Source organism: Brienomyrus brachyistius, chromosome 9 (genome assembly GCF_023856365.1).
Source record: "Brienomyrus brachyistius isolate T26 chromosome 9, BBRACH_0.4, whole genome shotgun sequence".
NCBI classification, from domain to species: domain Eukaryota; kingdom Metazoa; phylum Chordata; class Actinopteri; order Osteoglossiformes; family Mormyridae; genus Brienomyrus; species Brienomyrus brachyistius.
The window spans coordinates 20,112,445-20,134,055 of record NC_064541.1 but is presented as its reverse complement, the minus strand read 5'-3'; the positions used below and the strand labels follow the sequence as shown (position 1 = coordinate 20,134,055).

The 21,611-nt window shown below is 42.1% G+C and overlaps 1 protein-coding gene across 8 annotated transcripts in view; it reads right to left on the bottom strand.

The window, feature by feature from the left end:
• abcb5 (ATP-binding cassette, sub-family B (MDR/TAP), member 5) overlaps window positions 1–21,611 on the bottom strand; it is a 137,834-nt gene extending 116,223 nt beyond the window's left edge. For 3 of the 8 annotated variants that reach the window (XM_049025384.1, XM_049025381.1, XM_049025378.1), the window contains exons 1-26: window positions 21,462–21,611; window positions 19,639–19,705; window positions 19,310–19,448; window positions 17,678–17,732; window positions 17,425–17,575; window positions 16,819–16,903; window positions 16,525–16,716; window positions 14,612–14,783; window positions 14,330–14,454; window positions 13,826–14,003; window positions 13,487–13,600; window positions 13,279–13,389; window positions 12,678–12,803; window positions 12,355–12,558; window positions 11,982–12,152; window positions 11,331–11,492; window positions 10,898–11,131; window positions 10,021–10,173; window positions 9,819–9,923; window positions 9,375–9,452; window positions 9,173–9,256; window positions 7,448–7,651; window positions 7,222–7,322; window positions 6,796–6,936; window positions 6,533–6,689; window positions 6,244–6,441 (exon numbers count right to left, since the gene is read on the bottom strand). In XM_049025384.1, coding sequence (XP_048881341.1) covers window positions 6,244–6,441; window positions 6,533–6,689; window positions 6,796–6,936; window positions 7,222–7,322; window positions 7,448–7,651; window positions 9,173–9,256; window positions 9,375–9,452; window positions 9,819–9,923; window positions 10,021–10,173; window positions 10,898–11,131; window positions 11,331–11,492; window positions 11,982–12,152; window positions 12,355–12,558; window positions 12,678–12,803; window positions 13,279–13,389; window positions 13,487–13,600; window positions 13,826–14,003; window positions 14,330–14,454; window positions 14,612–14,783; window positions 16,525–16,716; window positions 16,819–16,903; window positions 17,425–17,575; window positions 17,678–17,732; window positions 19,310–19,443 — 3,435 coding nt within the window. In that variant the 5' untranslated portion in view covers window positions 19,444–19,448; window positions 19,639–19,705; window positions 21,462–21,611. Of the gene's footprint in view, window positions 1–4,193; window positions 4,380–4,537; window positions 4,685–5,866; window positions 6,074–6,243; window positions 6,442–6,532; window positions 6,690–6,795; window positions 6,937–7,221; window positions 7,323–7,447; window positions 7,652–9,172; window positions 9,257–9,374; window positions 9,453–9,818; window positions 9,924–10,020; window positions 10,174–10,897; window positions 11,132–11,330; window positions 11,507–11,981; window positions 12,153–12,354; window positions 12,559–12,677; window positions 12,804–13,278; window positions 13,390–13,486; window positions 13,601–13,825; window positions 14,004–14,329; window positions 14,455–14,611; window positions 14,784–16,524; window positions 16,717–16,818; window positions 16,904–17,424; window positions 17,576–17,677; window positions 17,733–19,309; window positions 19,449–19,638; window positions 19,706–21,461 lie in introns of those variants that run through there. The other 5 variants (XM_049025385.1, XM_049025380.1, XM_049025379.1 and 2 more) reach the window with 4 other exon arrangements.

Below are 21,611 nucleotides of genomic sequence, written 5' to 3'. Positions count from 1 at the left end.
GCGTCGTTTCTAAGGTTTGACAATAACACTGGGAAATCGCGGCTCTTGTATATATATACTGCTGTCATTTGACACATAACATTCTTACTGTATTGTCGTGTGTCTCTTGTTAGAATCACAGCTGTCCCTTCACCTACACATGAAGGCGGCGCCATGCTAATTAACATTCAGATATGGTTTGTGAACAAGCCGAGGACGGTATGTGAACTCAACACATTAATCCGAAGCTGCTCTTGCATCACAGTGAATCACAGTGTGGAGAGCAATATCTGCAGGGGAACAAGGACACGTAGGGAGGCTCTGTGCGTACCAAAATTAACCTATTGACGTAGGCTGTGGTAGTTTTACGGAGGAGTAAGGATAACGTACCGAACAACATGGTGTACCAGATAAGGCGAAATTGCCAGAAAGTGGAAAAGACAAGGGCAGGGGCTGCTTGTAGAGGGGTATAAGACACACATGAATAGTAAGGAAGTCGAACTCTGCTGGAACACGGTGTGTCGCAGGGTTCCCAGATCGATCTGATGGAATAAAAAAATGGAATAAAAGGTTATTGGACAACTCATCCACGCCTCCAGGTGATCTCTTCTCATCTATGGACCCGGTGGAGTCGGCGTACTACAACACCATCTACAATTTTGATTCACTTTTGACTTTAATACATTTGTGCAATTACATTTGATAAATTGTTATTTATTATAGCCTATTTTTATAGCATATTCACTTACCCAGATTTAGATTAAAGACAGAGCAGACACAGCCATTGTAGCCTTCGCTGCTGTCTGCTACTGTACGGGCGGTACATTGAACGATTAAAGCTGGAGCAGAAGTGATGGATCGATGCGGCTACTTTCTGTTTGATAGAAAAGAACTTAGAATTACGAGAAATGAAGTAAGAATTGCGAGGGGGAAAAAAATCACAACTTCGTTGTAATAAGTCTGAATTCTCAGATATTAAGTCAAAAGTTCGAGCTTGTAAGTCAGAACTCTGAGATAAACATGTTTTTTTCTACTCCAGTTGGCAGAAACGGGCTTCCATTGACATGCAAATGTGAAAACCCTTGTAATTGTACCTTTTAAGGTACAGAAATGGAACATCCCCAAAGGTACAAAGAGCATTAATGTACCATCAATAGTACAGAAACGTTCCTCAGAGTCCAACTCTGTACCATGAGGTTATAGCTTCCCTCAGCCACGGTTTGGGCTTCATCACTGGAATCAGCATGTATTCTGTGTACCTGATGTCTCCCAATAACCAGTTACCAGCAAATATACCATCTTTTGCCACCTGACTCACCCCAAAACTGGACCAGATATAAGCATCCTGTGCACTCAGGCCACTTGGTGACAATGTCTGTAAAATGTCCTCGATGGCTGCATATCACCTGGACGTTTAGGCCTAGTGCCAAGAACCCAGGCACAGGTGGGATTCATGGACTGGCACCTACAATGCCAAGTATGTCTGCATTGACATGAAAACCTATTTTAATGTTATGTAAGGCATCCCCTCCTGCTGGAAACTGTATGTAGTTGTGAGCACAGAAATGTGATCAATACACAGATGCAGGACACAGCAGCCCTGCTGAGGCCATGTGCATCTGTAGATCTGCAGGAACCCACCAGTGGCGTAGAAGCAGAGAGCTGTGAGAAGCTGCCCGGTGCACTGAGGGCAAAATCCTGCTGTGTTCATTTCCGCTCTTTATTTCAGCCCAGGCGAGCCTGGAATCCTCTCCGAATTGTTCATTACCGAGATGGAAGGGATTCATGACGAGCCACAAAAGGACCTTTGCTTCCAGGAGGGCATGGTCTCAAATGCTGTCTTCTGTTGACTTGCACAATTCTCTGACATTGCTGGTCATGAGGGGTGATTCACATAGCGAGTTTGATTGGATAGTTCATTATGTAGCCTAGCAAGGTTGTTCAGAATTAGTGAATTATGCGAAATTCCATTCATAAGTTGGATTTTGAACTGGCTTGATCACAACCATTTAAGATGCTGAATTGGAATGACAGTAAGAATAGGAATTCAGTTCTATTCAAAGCAATTCAATGCAATCATACAACACAAGAATGTCATTTAATCTAGCAAAACATAAATATGTAATAGATTTACTTCCAAAATGGTTGATGTATATATTGACCTTCTATATGTAATAGCGAGTGAACTTTATATTTGCATGAGTGTAAGATAAAAAATTGTGTAATTGTTTTATCCTTTTCTAACAATATGCATTTGGTGCCCCCTTGTGGCTCCCCTAAATATGTACACTGCTTCGGTCTGAAATAAATGTATTATTATCATTACTGTTATTATTTACATTCACATATGTGGGCTAAAATCCTGTGCACTGGGAACAGGCGTAACACAAATGTTAGTACATTTCCTTGACGGACTCTTCACGTGGGTGTGGCGGATGGTCGAGTCACTTAAGTGGGTGAAAGGCCCTCCTAACAGAACAACTGGCCCCAGCCTGCTCCCCTCCCCGCCCCGCCCATTTTAAATGGTGTTTACATGGGGGGCAGCGGGTTAGGGCTCAGGAAGGTCACATGATCGAATCCCAGGGCGGCTCTCGGGCCTTGAGCAATTGCTTGAAGAGCACTGGCCAGTGACCGATCCTGCAGTGTCACCCTTAAGTTTTCTGTCACATGTGTGTGTGTCTCATGGAGAGAAGCATAGATTTGGGTATGTGAGGGAAGGACATGTCTCCACCGACAATGTGGGGGTACCGTCTGTCTTCAGGGAGGCAGGAGGGTTGGGGCTGATTTGGTCCCTCCCAGTGTTGAAACCAAACCTACATGTTTGCCCATGGATATAAATAAAATATCGGTAAACTATTTAGATTTCTGTTCTGATTCATGCAGTGTTCATGTAACAGTTAAGAGCCAGGATCACTACTTCTTGTGCGAGATACAGGGTCTGAAGATCAGTAACCATCACGCTTGTATGATTCAGATGACATATATGCTTGTATTATGGTAGACTGGACTGGCTAGAATGTGTTAAACCTGCTGTTGATATTCTGTTTATTTTGTCTGTTTGACCAGTGTAATAAGGTGATAATGAAAGAGCTTTTGCTATTTCTTTATGCCGTTAGTTTGTTGATAGGTGAAGTAGAGTAGTTAGTATCCGGAAGACTTTCGTTTAATCTTGCAGTTTGAGTTATTTTTACTCTATGGATAGTAACCTCCACAGCTGGGAAGGTTATGTTAGTTTACCTTTGTTTTCTTCCCCATTCCTGTTTTTTTGCTTGTTGATTGCTGGTGTAGCAAAACCCTTTGACTTCTCAAGTATACAGCTAGACTTTGTTGCTACAAAGTGCTGGATTTGTTGCTTAGCCCGACAACTTTTAAAGGTTTAAGGTGAAACTTAAATGGACTTTATCTTCATTCATGTACATTTAGCCCAGACTACCTTCAATTTGACAAATTATCTGGCGAAGCAAGAAAGCCGGCATTGTAATACGGGCCCCAAACACCTAACCTACCGCTTTCTCTTACATTGGTCACATGTTTACACTGCACTCAGTACCGGTCCTAGCCGTTGTGGGGCCCTAGGCGAGCATCACTGCCGGCACCTTCTCTAAGGCAAAGTGTAATCGCCTGGCAAACTGGTGTCCAAGGGGTGGGGGGGGGGCACCCATCTCACCTCTAGATATATATGTTACATCACACCATGTCTACATATTTATTGTGATAATTGTATTTCCTGTGTTACTGCACATACACCTTAATCTGTACTTACTTCATCTTACCGGAAGGAGATGTAAAGTAAAACTTTCACTTCATCCTGGAACTTACTACTCTGCACATGACAACTCTTGTATAGGCAGTTACCTGGGTACAAATGAGATACGTCCCTTAAGTCTGTCTCTATGTTGAATTTCTGGGTAAGCTAGAACAGACACATACAGTTCTTATTTTGTACCAGTCAAATGTTTGCCTTAGAGTATATTTTGCCTTTCAGTGCATATGAAACAACTTAAAAATAAACAATGACAAAAGTAACAACGTGCAGTACTGTAATGTTTTCATGAGCGTCACAAAGTAGTGTGTCTCTCTCATAATGAACCATTGTATTTAACTTAAATTTTTTTACATAATAGTCTTCATGGCAGTCCACTCATAAGTATGAGTTGTATGAGTCTGTATGTCAGGGAATGCCTGTATCTTGAATCATTGTCTCAGTGAGACACCTGGGCATTTACTAGGGCATAATAGGCCCCCTCCCTCTGCATGAGTTGGCTGTGCGTTCCTTGTTCGACCACCCTTCCATTCTGGATGACGGCGATGATGTCTGCGTTCTGGATGGTGGACAGACGGTGGGCGATGACCACACAGGTGCGACCGAGCCGCGCCTTGTCCAGGGCCTGCTGCACGATCTGCTCAGTGGACAGACAGCAGCTTTGTGTGAGATGCGGGATTCTCAAATCTCAGTAGGCCGCTAATGGGAGGTTTACTCAACAACATTTTGTGCCATAAAACTAATGCATTTAATACACCACTGGGCATTCTTCCAAAATGTGTAAATGAGTCTGACCTTTTCGCTCTCGGTGTCCAGTGCGGAAGTGGCCTCGTCCAGCAGCAACACCTTTGGATGACGCACCAGTGCCCGGGCGATGGCAATCCTCTGCTTCTGCCCCCCAGACAGCTGGGCACCTTTGTCCCCCACTCTGGTGTTGTATGTCTGTCAACCGAATATACATACGAATTTTTGCAATGTTTATTCATTTCAAAATGGACTGTTTAACCTCAACTGCAATAAACTGAGAAACCAGGACATACTGTCTGTTCTTTGTCTTTAAGATGAGGTTTACGTCCTAATTATGTGTGGGTTTAAACCGGATTTAATATTTTTCTCATTGAAATGATACACTTGTTTATATAGGTGTCATGCGTCCAACCCCAGGATCTGACCCCAGTTATCCTTCCCAGATCATCTTCACCTGATTATCGAAAACACCTGTTACTCAATCCTACACAAGCTGTTAAATATCCCCTAGACTTCTCAGTAGACTGTGAAGTAGTCTGAGCTATGCTCCTTACTAAGCAGATTCTTTGTCATCTGTGTTCTCTGAGCTGATCTCTGTTACTTGTGTTCAGTAAAGACACCCCACCCAGCAGATGAAGCACCATGAAATGCGGTGAAGTTCTGTGTTCTGATTGTGTTCTGTCCCAGTACAGTTTTGGTTGGTTTGCCGGATTATAGACCCTGAGTTTTGGATATCAATTTCAATTGTTGGAAAAATAATCAACCACGATTCACCCCACACCTGGACCTGGATCTTAATTTTCTTTATTCTGGGGGGGCGGTGACACAGTGGTGCACAACTGCCTCATACCTCTGAGATGAGGGTTCAAGTCCCCACCCCATGTCGTCGTGGGGTTTCCTCTGGGTTCTCCGGTCTCTCCCCCCCCCCCCCCATTATATTTTGGCCGATACGTTACAAGGATTTGGGTAACTTCTCTGTAGAAATGAACAGGATACAGCTGATATTGGGGTGGTTCAGCCGGCTAACCCTTGTTGACTGTGATTAGAAAGCTGTCAGTTTGAATCTTGACAAAACAGACGTGTGCCCACTGGGCCCTTAAACCCTCCCAGCGCCGTTAGCAGTGCACACTGGCTGACCCCCAAGGTCACCCCCAAGCTTTCTGTCACCTGTATCTATGTCTCATGGAGAGCAACATGGGGTAGGGAAAAGAGCATTTTCCCATGGCCGTTAATAAAGTACCACTATTTCTATTTTATATCGCTTTTAGTTGGACCGAGTTTGACAATGAGCCATAAAAGAATTTTTCCAGCTGGATACAGTTACATGGCCAAAGCTGAGGAACCCAAATAACTTTCCCCACTGAATAAAATCCATACCTCTGGAAGACTCTGGATAAAGGTATGGATATTGGCACTCTTGGCTGCTTCCTCAATCTCCGTCTGGGAGACGTCACGGCTGTTGTCGCCATACTGGATGTTCTCAGCAATGCTGCAGTCAAACAGGATGGGCTCCTGAGACACCAGGCCCAGCTGAGAACGCAGCCAGGCCAGGTTCAGAGACTTGATGTCCTGCCCGTCCAGAGACTGAACAAGGGAAAGGAACAGGGTCATGTGGGTTACGTATTGGGTTGCCTACAGCTGAAAATGCCAGAAGGTGACATTTAGAGTGCAGTGTTAATGTGGTTGACATGTCAAACTGGCCCCAGTACTACTCCAGAATGTGGGAAACGGGCCACATGTCTTGACTTCCTCACCACGTGTCCAGAAGCGACGTTGTAGAAACGCTCCAGCAGCTGGATAGAAGTGCTTTTCCCACAGCCACTCCCACCAACCAGGGCCAGAGTCTGGCCCGAGCTTACAGACACATTCAGGCCTTGCAGCACATTCACGTTCCGCCTGGTTGGGTACATGAAGTGGACGTCATGGAACTCAATGTTCCCCGTGCAGGTTCCCTGGGTGAAGGATACATCATCCAAGTGACAAACTCATAGTCATAGTCACAGTCACATTCTAAGGAATCATAAGTCCTGGTCTACAACTTACAGGCATGTCGCCCTTCTCACTGTAAATGTCGATCTCAGGCTTCCTCTCCAGCAAGGTTAATATTCGCTGTGCAGATGCCTTTGCTTTTGCAAAATCCGGAGCAAAACTGGACGACTGTCCGATGTTCATGGCAGCAAAGACAATGACGGAGAACACACTGGGGAGAGCGCCAAGCACAGCCAGTCATGCACCATCCATTAGGTAAAGCAAGACAGCATTGACACCACTCTGGATTTTCCTCGATATGTAAATGAAATACTTACAGAAAAACATTCTCATACTGCGTGTAGCAATGCGCTATAAGCCATGCGCCGAAACGGAAAATCGCAGCGTTGACAAAGTATGGGATGGCTTGGGCAAGGGCGTAGGTCAATCCATAGATGGGGGCTTTATGTAGAGCAGACCTGAAACAGTGGAATTACGTATCATTATCAAAAATGAATAATACAAATATAGAAAATAAAGCAAGATCCTTTACAAAGAAAGGCAGTATATATCATTCATCATGGTTAGATTGTACACACAGGGTCGACATTACTGATTGGGATATGGAGTATTACAAAAAGAGGCAAGTAGCCATCACAGTTTAAATGCCTGAAATTTTACTAGGTGAAGCTGTCTTTAATTTAACTTTCTGCATGCAAATAATTTTAAACTATTAAGTATGCTTTGAACGAAAGGATACTTACTTGTATGCATAACTCAAACTGTCTTTGAATTTCTGGAAAAATACTTCTTCTCGTGACAAGGACACAACCGTCCTGAAGTTCTCAACAGTTTCTGTAGAGATCTGCAGAAAACAGGAGGCAAAAAGCACAAAAATATCAATAACAATACAGTAAAAACCACACTTACCCAGACATTCAGAAATGATTCTTTAACGTTCATTCACCACCAACTATATGTGTGCGCTACCTTTCCAGAAAGTTCCAGGGCTTGCTGGTCTTTGGAAGCATGGCCGCCAGTGGCCCTCATCTGTATGAAGTTGGCTCCCGAGAGGAAGGGCACGCAGGCGAGTATGAGGAGTGTGAGCTGCCAGCTGAAGATGAAGGCCACGACGATGGCGATGATCAGAGCACATAGGGTGTTCGTAGCCAGGCCAAGTCTGGATCCTGCTGCCTAGCAGAGAGACACAGGGAAGACAGAATAGGGATCCCATTGGTCACATGTGGGTCAAGTCCCAGATTCAGGTCAATCTAGCATCACTAACCAAAAATGATAAGTTGTTTCAACTTTTACTTTTCAGAGCCAAACAATGACTATTCACTAGGGGTGAGTCAGCATTGCCAATGCAGCCCCTGAGTTGGGACACTGCTAGTGACATGTCAGCGACGAGGACCAGCTGAGCTCCATTCCTCATTTTATTCTAATTACTGGATCTGTTCAGATTGTAATTAGCATAGTTTGTTGTCGTTGTTGTTATCTGTGCTTGGTTCCAATATTAGATAGTACAAACAGAATTAACTGTGCTAAGTTTGCTCTCCTGCAGATGCACACCAGTGCACATGATCAACCATTATACCACGTTTAGTGTTTAGTACTTGTTAGCATCTTTCTTTTTCTCTGTCATATCGGCATCGATTAACTGCATATCCCAACATACCCATTAATATACCAATAAGTATTCGTATTGTAACATCATACATTGTCACTCTCCTTTGTGTTACGACCTAACCCTAGACTGGGTCATAACGCTACTTTTAGTGTACTACGTTATGACTTTGTAGCAACAAGCAATATCTCATTTTGTATGTAATAAAATAAATGTTTCGATCCATATTCCAGTCCTGTTTCTCCATGTGTCTGGTGGGCGCAGGGTTAATTGAGTATTATTGACTAATAAGGACTGTAGCAATTCTGCATGAAATAGCCATCCCTACTTCTTACTCTGACACACTCTGCACAAGGCCATCGTTACTCCATTGCATGCAGCACACCTAAGCAGGGCTGCATGATTCTGGTGCAAAATATCGATCGCATTCCCCCCCCATTCACAATCAAGATTGCAATTTCCTGTCACAATTCATGAGCAATACATTTCTCTTTTTTATTATTGAAATTTTGTATTGCATATTGCCTTTATGAAGACGAAACAAACAATATGTACAGATGTATGATATAGCCTGTCAGTTAACATACTAATAGTGGGAGCCAGAATTTAAACTTTATCAATAATAAAATTAGCAGCGCCAAAGCTACTACTGAAATAATGATGATTGGAAAATGGATGATCGTCCAAACCAGAGTTCTCTGATGACACTGTCCATCTCACAGTCCCCATAATAGTACTTTTTACTTTACATTCATAAGTACTTTTGAAACTTCTTTTTCCATTTACTTTAGTAGTATTTTACTGGATGACTCTTACTTGAGCAACATTTTGGTATCGTATCGGTACTTTTGCTTAAGTATGAAAATTGAGTACTTTTTCCATCACTGCATTTGAAAGGCTGCAGATTCAAATCCATGTTGTTCTGCCCTAATTCTGACCTGCATAAATATACCACGGTCAGCTATATGACATCATAAAAGTACTTGCTCAGAACCCACATGCTATGATGTTGTGGCATCTCTAATCCAAAAACACTCAGCATAATCCCACAAATACCAAATGGGCACTGAAAAAAAGGTTGTGTTTACCCCTTTGACCAGTGACGCATCGGTTGCCAGTTTAGTAGTTAAAACTCCCACGGCATTTCTGCTGTCGTCAAACCAGCCGATTTCCTGAAGGAGACAAAGTCAGAACAAGCTTCAGTGCACGTCTGTGTTCAAGGTCCCAGTTTTCCAGGAATTTCTGTGACTTTTCATTACTCATCAGATGCATTTAAAAATGCAGCCTTACCTGCCCCATCATGGCTCTGAAACACTGACTTCTCAGTCTCATTGTCAGAAGTTCTCCTGATTTGCCAAACATGTAACCCTGAAATTTGGAAGAAATAGGGAATGAGGCAGCTGTTCAGCAAGTCCTTTTTCACAGGCAGTGTCACTGGAAGTAATGAAATTGACTGATGTATGTGCAGGCTAACTGCAAAGACTTCTTAAAATAGTTATATTTAATGAAGCAGTACACCTTGATATATCAGTAGCAATGTTATCCTTTTATTTGTACGCAAAAAATTCTCAATCTTCCTATTAGCAGTGAAGTATGTATTTACATTAAAAATTTCAAATGTTAAGTTACCCTGATGGTGTGCATTGCATTCTGGGTATTGGGTATTCTGGTGCATTGCATTTTGGATATACTGTAAAGCAGATAGAATGTGTATCTAAAGGCTATGTGATGGACCTGTAAGAAGTAGGTCACGAATGCGACTCCACCAATCAGAAGGAAAAGCAATGAAAACATCAGGGTTTTCTGACGTTTCACTTCCGGGTCGGTTTCAGCAAAGACCTGCAGTTGTAGAACAGAATGAGCATGACATCTCAGATATTTACTCCAGCAGGATGATCAGTGACTTATTCTTCAGAAAGTCTATAAAATTACTCACCCCAATTATTTTTGCAAAGACAATAGCGACGCAGGGATAGACGGCCCCGCCCACCAAACTGGCAAGCACCCCAATCAGCAAGTAAGGCCACTCCGGCTTATTCAAAGCTAAAACTCGTTTGAATGGAATTTCTGGGAGCTTCTCTTCCTCTTCCTACAAAAAAATCCACATTTAAAAGGACAGATGAAGTTCTGTGTTGTATAGAGAGAGAAAAAGATCAATACTTCATTTGAACATGTTTTTAATACTAGAACTGTCAGCACTTCTTTAGGCATCTTTTAACCCAGTGCTTCTCAGTCGGTCCTCGGGACCCACTGCCCTGCTTGTTTTCCTGCTATCCCTGCCCCACACACAAGTCCCAGCTGTCTTTCAGCTTCTGATTGACTGAACACACCTGATCCAGGCAATCAGCAGTGTGTGGGGCAGGGATGGCTGGAAAACAAGCAGGGCAGTGGGTCCCGAGGGTCGAGTTTGAGAAGCACTGGTTTAACTGGCACCGTCAATGTACTGTGACCTATGACCTTTTGAATCAGCAATAAACTATGTGTATTTATCCATCATTTTATGAAATACTGCATTTGAAAAGTTTTCTGCTTTACAGTTTAAGGACTTAGCAGCCACTCTGTTAGGAACATTACGGCTTTTTGGTTGTGGGTGTTAGCTTCGCTGTTGACATTAAGCAGCCACTCTGTTAGGAACATTACGGCTTTTTGGTTGTGGGTGTTAGCTTCGCTGTTGACATTAAACAGCCACTCTGTTAGGAACATTACGGCTTTTTGAATGCGGGTGTTAGATTTGCTGCTGTTATTAAATACCTTGATTCATCTTGCAGGATTCCACTGAATAAGCCAGACACCCTGACTCACATTAAGTATACCTTATTCTCCTTATCTGCAGGTTTCTTGAGGAACTTCTTCTTCTTCTTGGAAGATCTCCGCCGGAGGCTGCCTGTACGCCTCAGAGAGACGTTCTGGGATGTGCTTTGTTCTTCTACATCATTGTGTAGAATTTCTGCATAGACCGGGTCCTCCTCAAAGGACTCCTCCTCCACGTCCTCATCACACGAGTCGTCTTCACTTGACTCACTTCTATCTTCTGTTTTACCTGAATTCTGTAAAATGGCCGCAGTAGTTAAGGTTAGTATATGAATTTTGGAGGAGACTAAGCTACGCAACATTTCTTGGAACAAGTCAAGGATATGGTAATATTGAACTGCATTTTCAGCTGGTAGTTTGCGGTGATTTATTTCATGAATATGATAACATTGATGTTATTATATGATAACATGGAGCTTGAATCTTGGTAGCTACCTGCTGCATGACTAATGAGTAATAGACCCCCTTCAAGGCCATGAGCTGGCTGTGGGTTCCTTGCTCAGTCACCACACCGTCTCTGAAGCCCGCGATGATGTCGGCCGTCTTGATAGTCGACAAGCGGTGAGCGATGATTATCGTCGTCCGGCCGGTCCGTGCCTTTGTACGACAGTCTAGGTCATTAACAAATAATGTGATTTTGACCTAATTAGCTACTTTTTGCTTGCATCGTTACTCAGACATAAATGTATTTATATTTTTTTCTCCATTTGCACCTGCCAGAGAGTTGTTAATAATCTGATCATATGGGATGTCACTGGTCTTATGTTGTGCTTCCAGTCCTTTGAACTCTAGGGGATAAGGCCTTCTGCTCTATCTGCTCCATGTAGGCTCCTATCATGACAATTTATTCCCATAGCAGCCAAAAGAAACTGAGCCAGTCTGGGATTCCTTGTCACAGACAGCTAATGCAACGCACTGGCAATTGAACCCAGATTCCCCACTGTGGATGCGATTATGGGTGCCTAAATGGGGAGGTCCAGTTCTAATCATAGCTCAATAGCGCAATGTTTCAATAGCCTCAAAACCCTACTGGTATACCCCCTACTCTCTGTCCAGAGGTCTGGCCTCTGGCCTGCCCAGCCCTACCTTATCTAGGGCAGCCTGCACAATAGACTCGCTCTGAGTGTCCAGAGCGGAGGTGGCCTCATCCAGCAGCAGGATTTTGGGATTTTTCACTAGGGCTCTGGCGATGGCGATCCTCTGCTTCTGCCCCCCACTCAGCTGGGCCCCTCGTTCCCCGACCATCGTGTTCATCTTCTGTGAGTCGAAACACAAGCAGGCCATTGTATAAAGCTGTGGCAAATGTCTTTTGTCATCACATGTTCTATCAAAACAGGAAACCATCTGGTGCCATATGAGCCATGCAGTATAAACAATACAAAAAAATAAGTTTTCAACGTCACAGAAATAAATCATGAGGTTTGCTAATAAAAAACCAATAACAAGTCTGTGACCTTACATCAGGGAGTTTAGATATGAACTCGTAGGCGTTGGCTTCCTTCACGGCACGCTCGATGTCCTCGTCCGTGGCGTTCTCCCAGCCGTAGCGGATGTTTTCAGCAATCGTGGTTGCGAAGAGCACAGGCTCCTGGCTGACGATGCCGATGTTCTCCCTCAGCCATTTCACATTGAGCGTGCGGATGTCATGTCCGTCCAGAGTGATCTGCAGTCCAGCCGCCGAGAGACACTGTTATTAATCGCTGTGAGAACTAAGGCGAATGTGTGAGAACATTGTCATTAAAGGAAATATCCTGCTTCTTCTCCATATGAGGCAGAACTCACCTCTCCAGCATCTGGGTCATAGAAGCGCTGCAGAAGCTGGATGGTGGTGCTCTTTCCACAGCCACTGGCTCCCACTAGGGCAATGGTCTTTCCACGAGGGACCACCAGATTCACACCCTGCAGGATCTAGTGGGGGAATCAAAGAGATCATCACCATCATCATCACCATCATCATCATCATCACCATCACCACCATCATCATCATCATCACCACCATCATCATCACCACCATCATCATCACCATCATCATCATCATCACCATCATCACCACCATCATCATCACCATCATCATCATCACCACCATCATCACCATCATCATCACCATCACCACCATCATCACCATCATCATCACCATCACCACCATCGCCTGTTTATTCTGATCCACTGCTAATCCCTGAAAGGAGCATATACTTTCATCCTTATTGATAAATGAACAGAATTTTTTTACAGTAAGTCAATTACTCCAAAACTCTGTAACGTGTGTCCTGTCACGAACATTGCACCTTGGCTTCAGGAAGAATGTTATTTTGTTTCGCTCTCTATTGCACATGGCTGGGTTGAAAATAAAACAACTTTAATTGACTTGGCCTACATCACCTACTTTCACATCCTTCCTGGACGGGTAACTGAAGTTAATGTTCTTGAACTCTATGTCTCCTTTCACCGTTTCTGGCTTGTGGCCTTCCTTCGAGCTACTGTCAATCGGACGCGGCTGGAACACAAAGGGTCAGTTTGCATCAAAAAAGTACAGACTGCCTGTTAATTAGCCAAAGTGACTAATATTGATACCATCGGGCTAATATTGATACCAGGTCAATGGTCTTGTAGATCTCATAGGCCGCCCCGCGGGCCTTGGCTACGCTCTCCAAGTTTGGCGTTCCCTGACCCAGAGAAAATGCACCGATCATCACAGCAAAAAACACCTGGAAAATGAAGGTGAACATTATAATTAAAACACATGAAATTCAATATTCACAATAAGACTAGAATACCAAATACAAAACAGGCACTAAAATTCATATACACGAATAAAGTACGAAATCAGTGTATTTCTTAGAATTTAAGATATACAGGGGAAAAAAAGTATACATGCATGTGTACATTGCACACAACTATGATACATCATTACTGATAAAATGACGGCTTACAGTGAGAACCCGTCCGATGGAGTAGTTTTCAGGTTCATCGACTGAAAGCTTTGTTCCATACCAAAAGGCCAGGGCGTACGTCCCGAATATAATGAACTGAGTCAGTCCCATTGACACATTTGTTGTGATGGCCTTCTTCACCCCAAAATTTCTTGCCTCCACTAGATTAGATTCATACCTAAATGAGAGTAGGATACCATGGTTGACTCCCCTATAGTCTGATCTGGAAATGTAGCAGCTAAGCCAGGTCTTTTTTGTTCTTTGCCATGGCAATCTCACATCAGCATCGTGCTCGGACTGTAACCCATTTAAGCAGAGCAAAGTCACAGAAACAGAGGACATGACGTTCAGGAGCTGTAACACAGTTAACGGGGTCCAACCTACATCCATGGAATTTCACACAATATAAATAAACCTTTAATGCTACTGTTGAGGACACATTTTATTTTTTACATGTTTACATTTCCTAGTGGGGCATCGGTAGCTTTGGAGAGTGAGACATACTTCTCCACTGCTTTCTTCTGCCCATTGAAAGCCACGACTGTCCTGATAGCCACAAGAATTTCCTCAGCAACTGCCCCAGCCTTGGCATATGCTGACAGCTCCTTACTCGTCAAAGTGGCGATGATCTGAAAAGAGCACATGACACTCGATAGTGTTACTCAAAGTTACTGTGAGACCACAGGGGATGAACACAGGTTCTTCAGTGTCTGCCTTCCTACATTCCTTAATATTTAATATATAACCTCTTTGGACAATCATCATGAGAAGGTTGGTTCTTCTTACCGTGGACCAGACTGCAGCAGATCCGGCAAGAAGAGGACTGACTGCTAGGATGACAAGGGTCAGCTTCCAGCCATTGACGAACCCAATGATGAGGCCAGCAATGAATGTGCAGAAAAGCTGCACGAATAAACAGATCTTGTCTCCCAGCCCATCGTTGATTGTGTTAATATCACTAAACGAAAATAAAATGGCAAAAAAAAAAACTTAAATGGCAAAATATAGAAAAACACCTGCATATGCTACCTATCCATTTGTACTTTTCACATACATTATTTATTCACTGTTTTGTATATTGTATTTATTGTTAAATACTGCGTGTCTTGTCTTGTCCTGTGTGGGGAGCAGCTATCCTAATCTCATTGTACAATGACAATAAATAACTGAATCCTGAATTCCAAAGTAGGAAAATTATTACACTGTATCTAGTTCTATGATTCCATACAATTTATTCAGAAAAAAAGTTAATTGTTTAGGGTATAAGGAAAGAGTAATAATACACTTTTACAAGTGAATACAATCAAACAGTTCTTGAACATCCATCTGTGTTCTAACTACATGTGCTGGTCAGGGTTGGGGGGCACTCCTGCAGTACACCCTGGCTGGGCACACGCACACACACACTAATATACTATGGGCAATATAAAGATGCTGGGTAGCCCAGCTGTATGCCTTTGGACTGTGGGAGGTAAATGAACTATCTGCTGGAAGTCTAAGCACTGCAGGAACACAGACACAGAGCAGTGGCATTCAGACATGTAGAGGTAAGAAGCGCACGCTGATACAGGGCACTGCCACACCCACCACATGACGAACCACCTCAGGGATGAGAACCCAAGTGCAGCCATGCGGCGGGTGATACCTCAGCGCCACACTAGTTCGAGTGGAATGGAACAGTGTTCAGTTTTTCTCTGGTAGCTGGAGTCATACATATATATACTATATGCTATATTCACACATAGTCAAATATAAATGCATACATCGTCCTACATCACCTATTATCGATAATTCAAAGCCAAACAATCAATTCATTGTTTTATATCAACCCTTTTATTCTGCCCCTTTGAACAGTTAATCATAACAACATTTTTCACTGCGTTACAATTTCTCTATCAAATACGGTCAGTCCTGCTACAACGAGAATAATGGGTTCCTGAAAAGCCTCAGGTTCACTAAAATTGCATACTAAAATTACATACTAAAATTGCATACTAAAATTCAAATACCCAATGGGAAAAACTGGGTTAGAGGAATCCACTCCGAAATTTTATAACTTACGCCTAACAAAATGAATTAAATAATGTAAACAGTGATACCATTGTCCAATAATGCAATTATTTGCATTTTAAATAATAAATACTAATAATAATACATTAATAAGATACATAATAAACATCTCCTATGGGAAAAATACAGTACAGTACTGTACGTTAGAGAAAGGGACTCACAAACCTTAGAAGTTACGCACAATGGCAATGAAATTAAAATTAAATATGATAGCATTGGACAATAGTAAATGTTATACTGACAATAATAAACCAGCTGCGTGGTTATATATGTTAATTTGTCAGATATTCTTAGAATCTAAGACTCTGATCTGTGCAATACAACCAGTTCATTGAAAAGATCTGGTTGAAAAGAATGATTTGTTCACAAAGTGGACGTCACTATCGTTCACTTACAGCTGTTTTTGCATTCAAATTGTATTTCTTGCTAAGATCATATATTGTAGTTGTAGTTCACGAAATGCTGTTTCTCTCCAACTGAAAGCTGTACAAAAACAAATGCGATTCTGTGTTGTATTGGACTTGGGTGCCAGTAAATCAATGGTATTTGAACTGATTTGCAGTGCGATATCACGTGTTGTAGCAGGACTGACTGTAGATACCACCAGCCTAGTATCCAGATATACTCACTCTGTCAGTCTGGTAATTAGCACTCCGATCTGATGTGTGTCAAACCATCCCATTTGCTGGTGGATCACTGAATGGAAGTATCTCTCACGGATCCTTTTTGTCTGTCTGGTAGCTGCCAGCAGGAAAAGCGTGACTTGAGATGTTCCAAGGATGAGTACTGCTACTCCAATCCCCACAAAGTAATAGGCACGACTGTGAATGGAATATGCAACAAAGTTTTATATTACGTCTGTGAAGATCCTTCACCTGACAGTAGCAGTGAATGTACAAGTAAGATTCATGAAGGACACTTACTTGGCCATCATGGTTTCAATATCTACTCCAGGAATGGTAGGACAATTGTCTGAGCTGGCATAACTGGGTGTAACATTCCCTAAGGCTGATAGAGGATCAACAGACACAGGGCATCACGTTTAGTATAAAAACAATGGCATGCTCATTCAAGCAGAGATTCCTTCAGGTGTATTTTCCATGTACATGACTGGCACGTACAAAAATGTTAGGTTCACTCTGGAATCAGTATTCTTGATCCATGCAGTGTTGTCACAATAACTCGAATTTTAAAAAGCATCGATCACAATCTGCCTTCTTGTTTACTCTGCAATATGGCAGAATGAAGAGAGACATAAGCAGATCCGGGTCTGAATAAAAGCCGGAAGTCTCGATTGTGTGGTAGCATGTCGTATTAAAAGTGAATGAAAATGCTGCTGCAGAACTCAATGCAAGGACATCCTAATAGAAGATGTCCATGGAACATTACTTTACTTGAATAATGAATTCTATGTAATCAAATTAATTCATAGATTGCTCAATTATTAATATAATTGATAGTGACAGCCCTGGACCCAAGTATACATCATCTGAGCTGTGGGCTACAGGCAGGTTCCCATAAATTCCCACCTGAAAGGTTTAAGGGTCGACTGCTCTGGACGAAGCTGTCTGTCATCTGGCCAAACACCACACACATGAGTGGCAGAGCGACCCCATTGGCTGCGGCGCAGAGTAACCCCACAATCATTAAAATAATATCAAGAGGTTTGGCGTAGCGGAACTGTGGCAAAGTAGGAAACAAAATATAATATTACACAGGTTCTTTTTTTTGGAAAGTCCGCTTCACATAATTTCATGGAATCCCACAGAATTGTTTGCTTACTAATTGGAAAAATCCAACCAGCTTCACTGGTTCCTTTGGTTCCTTTCTTTTTCTTCTAGAGGAAGAAAGGAGGAGAATGTTACAAAGCAACGAAGGAAACAGGCCTCATTCCTCTCCACCTATACATGCAGTATATGGGCAGATGGCTAAGTGAAGGGAACACCAGCATAAAGCGACTGATGGGTCTCTGGACCAGCATGACCTGACAGAATACCTCCATATAGACCCTAGTCTGCATCTGAGAATCATACATCCATGAGCTGACAGAATACCTCCATACAGACCCTAGTCTGTATCTGAGTATCATACATACATGAGCTGACAGAATACCTCCATACAGACCCTAGTCTGTATCTGAGAATCATACATCCATGAGCTGACAGAATACCTCCATATAGACCCTAGTCTGTATCTGAGAATCATACATCCATGACCTGACAGAATACCTCCATATAGACCCTAGTCTGCATCTGAGAATCATACATCCATGAGCTGACAGAATACCTCCATATAGACCCTAGTCTGCATCTGAGAATCATACATCCATGAGCTGACAGAATACCTCCATATAGACCCTAGTCTGCATCTGAGAATCATACATCCATGAGCTGACAGAATACCTCCATACAGACCCTAGTCTGTATCTGAGAATCATACATCCATGAGCTGACAGAATACCTCCATACAGACCCTAGTCTGCATCTGAGAATCATACATCCATGAGCTGACAGAATACCTCCATATAGACCCTAGTCTGTATCTGAGAATCATACATCCATGAGCTGACAGAATACCTCCATATACACCCTAGTCTGTATCTGAGAATCATACATCCATGAGCTGACAGAATACCTCCATACAGACCCTAGTCTGTATCTGAGAATCATACATCCATGAGCTGACAGAATACCTCCATACAGACCCTAGTCTGTATCTGAGAATCATACATCCATGAGCTGACAGAATACCTCCATATACACCCTAGTCTGTATCTGAGAATCATACATCCATGAGCTGACAGAATACCTCCATACAGACCCTAGTCTTTATCTGAGAATCATGCATCCATGAGCTGACAGAATACCTCCATACAGACTGCCACCGCTGCCACTAGCCACAGTTATTTTGTACGCCCTTTGCCTGCTCCCCTGTCAGACTCTCGATTTCATTCCCAGTGGCTAAGTCTTGTCAACCTGAGTCATGTTCCCAGATTTGAGCCACAGGTCTCCTGGTCCTGGGTTACACCTTGCACTTGTTCCATGCCTTATTCATTAAAATCTTGGTACTCACACCTGCATCCCTGTGTCCTGAGCCTTTCCCTTCACCTGTGCCTGCTAACCCACGACACAATACAATTTATATTCTTATGCTTGCATCATAGCCTGTTACTTAAAAACGACCATGGCGAGACACCATGAGGAAAATTTTGCTTTGACCCCTGACTGCAAATTACCCTGTCTTTGAATTTCTTTGTGAGTAACAGACAGGTTTATTCTGACTGTTGACCTCAAAATTCTTTTTTAATAAATGAGATCATTTTTGACCTGATCATTTCCTCTTCTGTTCAAACAAAGCAGAGAGTGACTGTCAGGAATTGCTCTGCGTCCGTGAAAATTACCCGTCTGCATTTACCTAAACAATCCTCTCCTATTTGCCACGGGAGTCTGTTCCTCCGGAGGTGGGGGGTCCTTCTTCTCAGCCTCCCTGCGTTTTTCGTCTTCCACGAAGGCATCGTTGGTATACGAATTCTCGTACACCGCATCCATAGAAACTAAACAGGGTTATCAGCATGTGTTTCAACAGACACATGCTCAGTCAATCACAGCTCCTGTCAATTTCAAAATGCTTATCCCTATATAATGTATGATGTAATTATACCCCATAGAATTACAATATTATATACATATTGACATTTTCAGATCATTGTATATTTTTTGTTTTATCAAATTAAAAAAAAATACCTTCTCCGGGAACGTTCTTCTTATGGTGTTTTTTCCTTAATCTTTGTCATCAAACTCTTGAAATCAACTGACAGAAGAAACATAGATATGCAAATAATTCATTAATAATTAACCCCGAAGGGTCAGATCTTAGACCTGCCTCTGGAGAAAGTAATTTAAAACAGGTATTTTTTGCCACGGGTTATGACTGTGACACATGGAAAGTGGTGCAGTTACACAAGGTACATTATTACTACACTGTGCAAAAGTCTTAGGCAGTCAAAGAAAATGTCCAAGTGGTAAGTGTATGTAAGCAAGGAAATACGATTCCACATAAGAATATGTGCAAATAAACAATAATGCAATAAAATGTAACTTGAATTTCTTCTTTTCTCCCAAAAGCAACGGACATCTTGTTGGATGACTAGGAGCATACCACTGTGGTCCCAAAGTACTTCTCACATTCATGCCCCCCAGCCGTTCCACCTGCTTGTCATTTCACCGGCAGCTCATTTAATGTATTAGTTAGTTAAATAGTTTGATTAGGTATTTGTTAGTTGAACATACTATGCCAGGGGTGTAGTCGGCAAATAAAGAGAGATATTGGATGGTTACGTTAGCTGAAGTTGTACGTTGCTAAGGCCCATACAAGGTCGTTATGCATCCCTTTTTTGAGGGGCACACAAACTACAGCGTAGCCTAAATGGACAAGAATGTCTAAGGAATTTAGAAATATAGTACTTTACTAAAAAATTAAGAACATATATAGTTCTCGGTATTCATTAATGTAAGGTTGCCGCTAACGTGAATGAAAATTACGCATTTGAAAATGTGTTCGAACTGCGTTTAGGCTCCAGTAGATATAATAATTAAATACTAATAAATGTTCCTATTTCTCCGTGTATGATATACTTCCAAAGTAGAAATTTCCAGAATATTTAATGGCTGCCAACTCTCGCGCATCTGAAATGACACTCACGCTTTCAGACTCTCACGCCCACGCAATATTTTACGGCAAATATATATTATTCCATTATAAACCTAAAATTAGTACTATCAAAAGCGAGTGCGCAGTTTGTAAACCCTACAGGCTATTTACAAGGTAATACAACTCTTACATACATGTGTGTAAACTACTGTCGAATTGTAAATCTCACGCTAAACAGGCGACCAAAGTCGGCAATTCCGGGTTTGGTCCAGATAGTAAAAAGGCGCTGCGCTCGCTCCGCCTCAAAGGGTACGCGACTCAAATTAAACCAGCAACTCTTGTAGTGCGTGTTAAAAGTGCACAGCGATAGAGAAAACGTGTGATGCAGGCAGGCGTTTGAGAAATGACAATTTCAAATTACAATTTGCAAATTACTTATCAATGCAATAAAAAAAAATCTAACTTCTAAAATATCTGAGGGGGCACGTGCCGCCTAGGTCTGTATGGGCGTGACGCGTAACAGCAGTGAGGAAATATGTTAAATTTAGGAATTAACATTATAAGTTGCTTTGCTTAGCAAAGAGTTTATAAGGAAAATTTACAAGGCATTCTCAAAGCAAGAATTATTTTCATTTAAATACTTGTTCAGTGATTAATTGTTCCTGACACAAATTTCATTTTGTACTTTTAAAAACATGATGCCATGAAACTTAAAGGCGCGTATCTTACTACGTATCAAACTAACTTCGAATAAACTGAAAAAAATAAAGTTAGTAACGCGGATAAGAAATCCGCCGTAATACGAGTAGTGCGAAATGTGTTTGATATATTGACATTTTACATACTGCAACGTCTGTTCATGTGCTAAAAAATGCTTTACTGCAAAACAAACACTATAACAAAATTAAGAACTTACAGAAAATGCCGACAGATAACTCGTGTTGTAGGTAGCGAATTATTGGCCTCTGATGTGTCGTTTTCCAATCTTTGACATCATTGGGAAATTGTTTTAAGTGACAAGGCTGTTATATATATATATCTCTCTGTCCTCTGACGTCACGTTCCT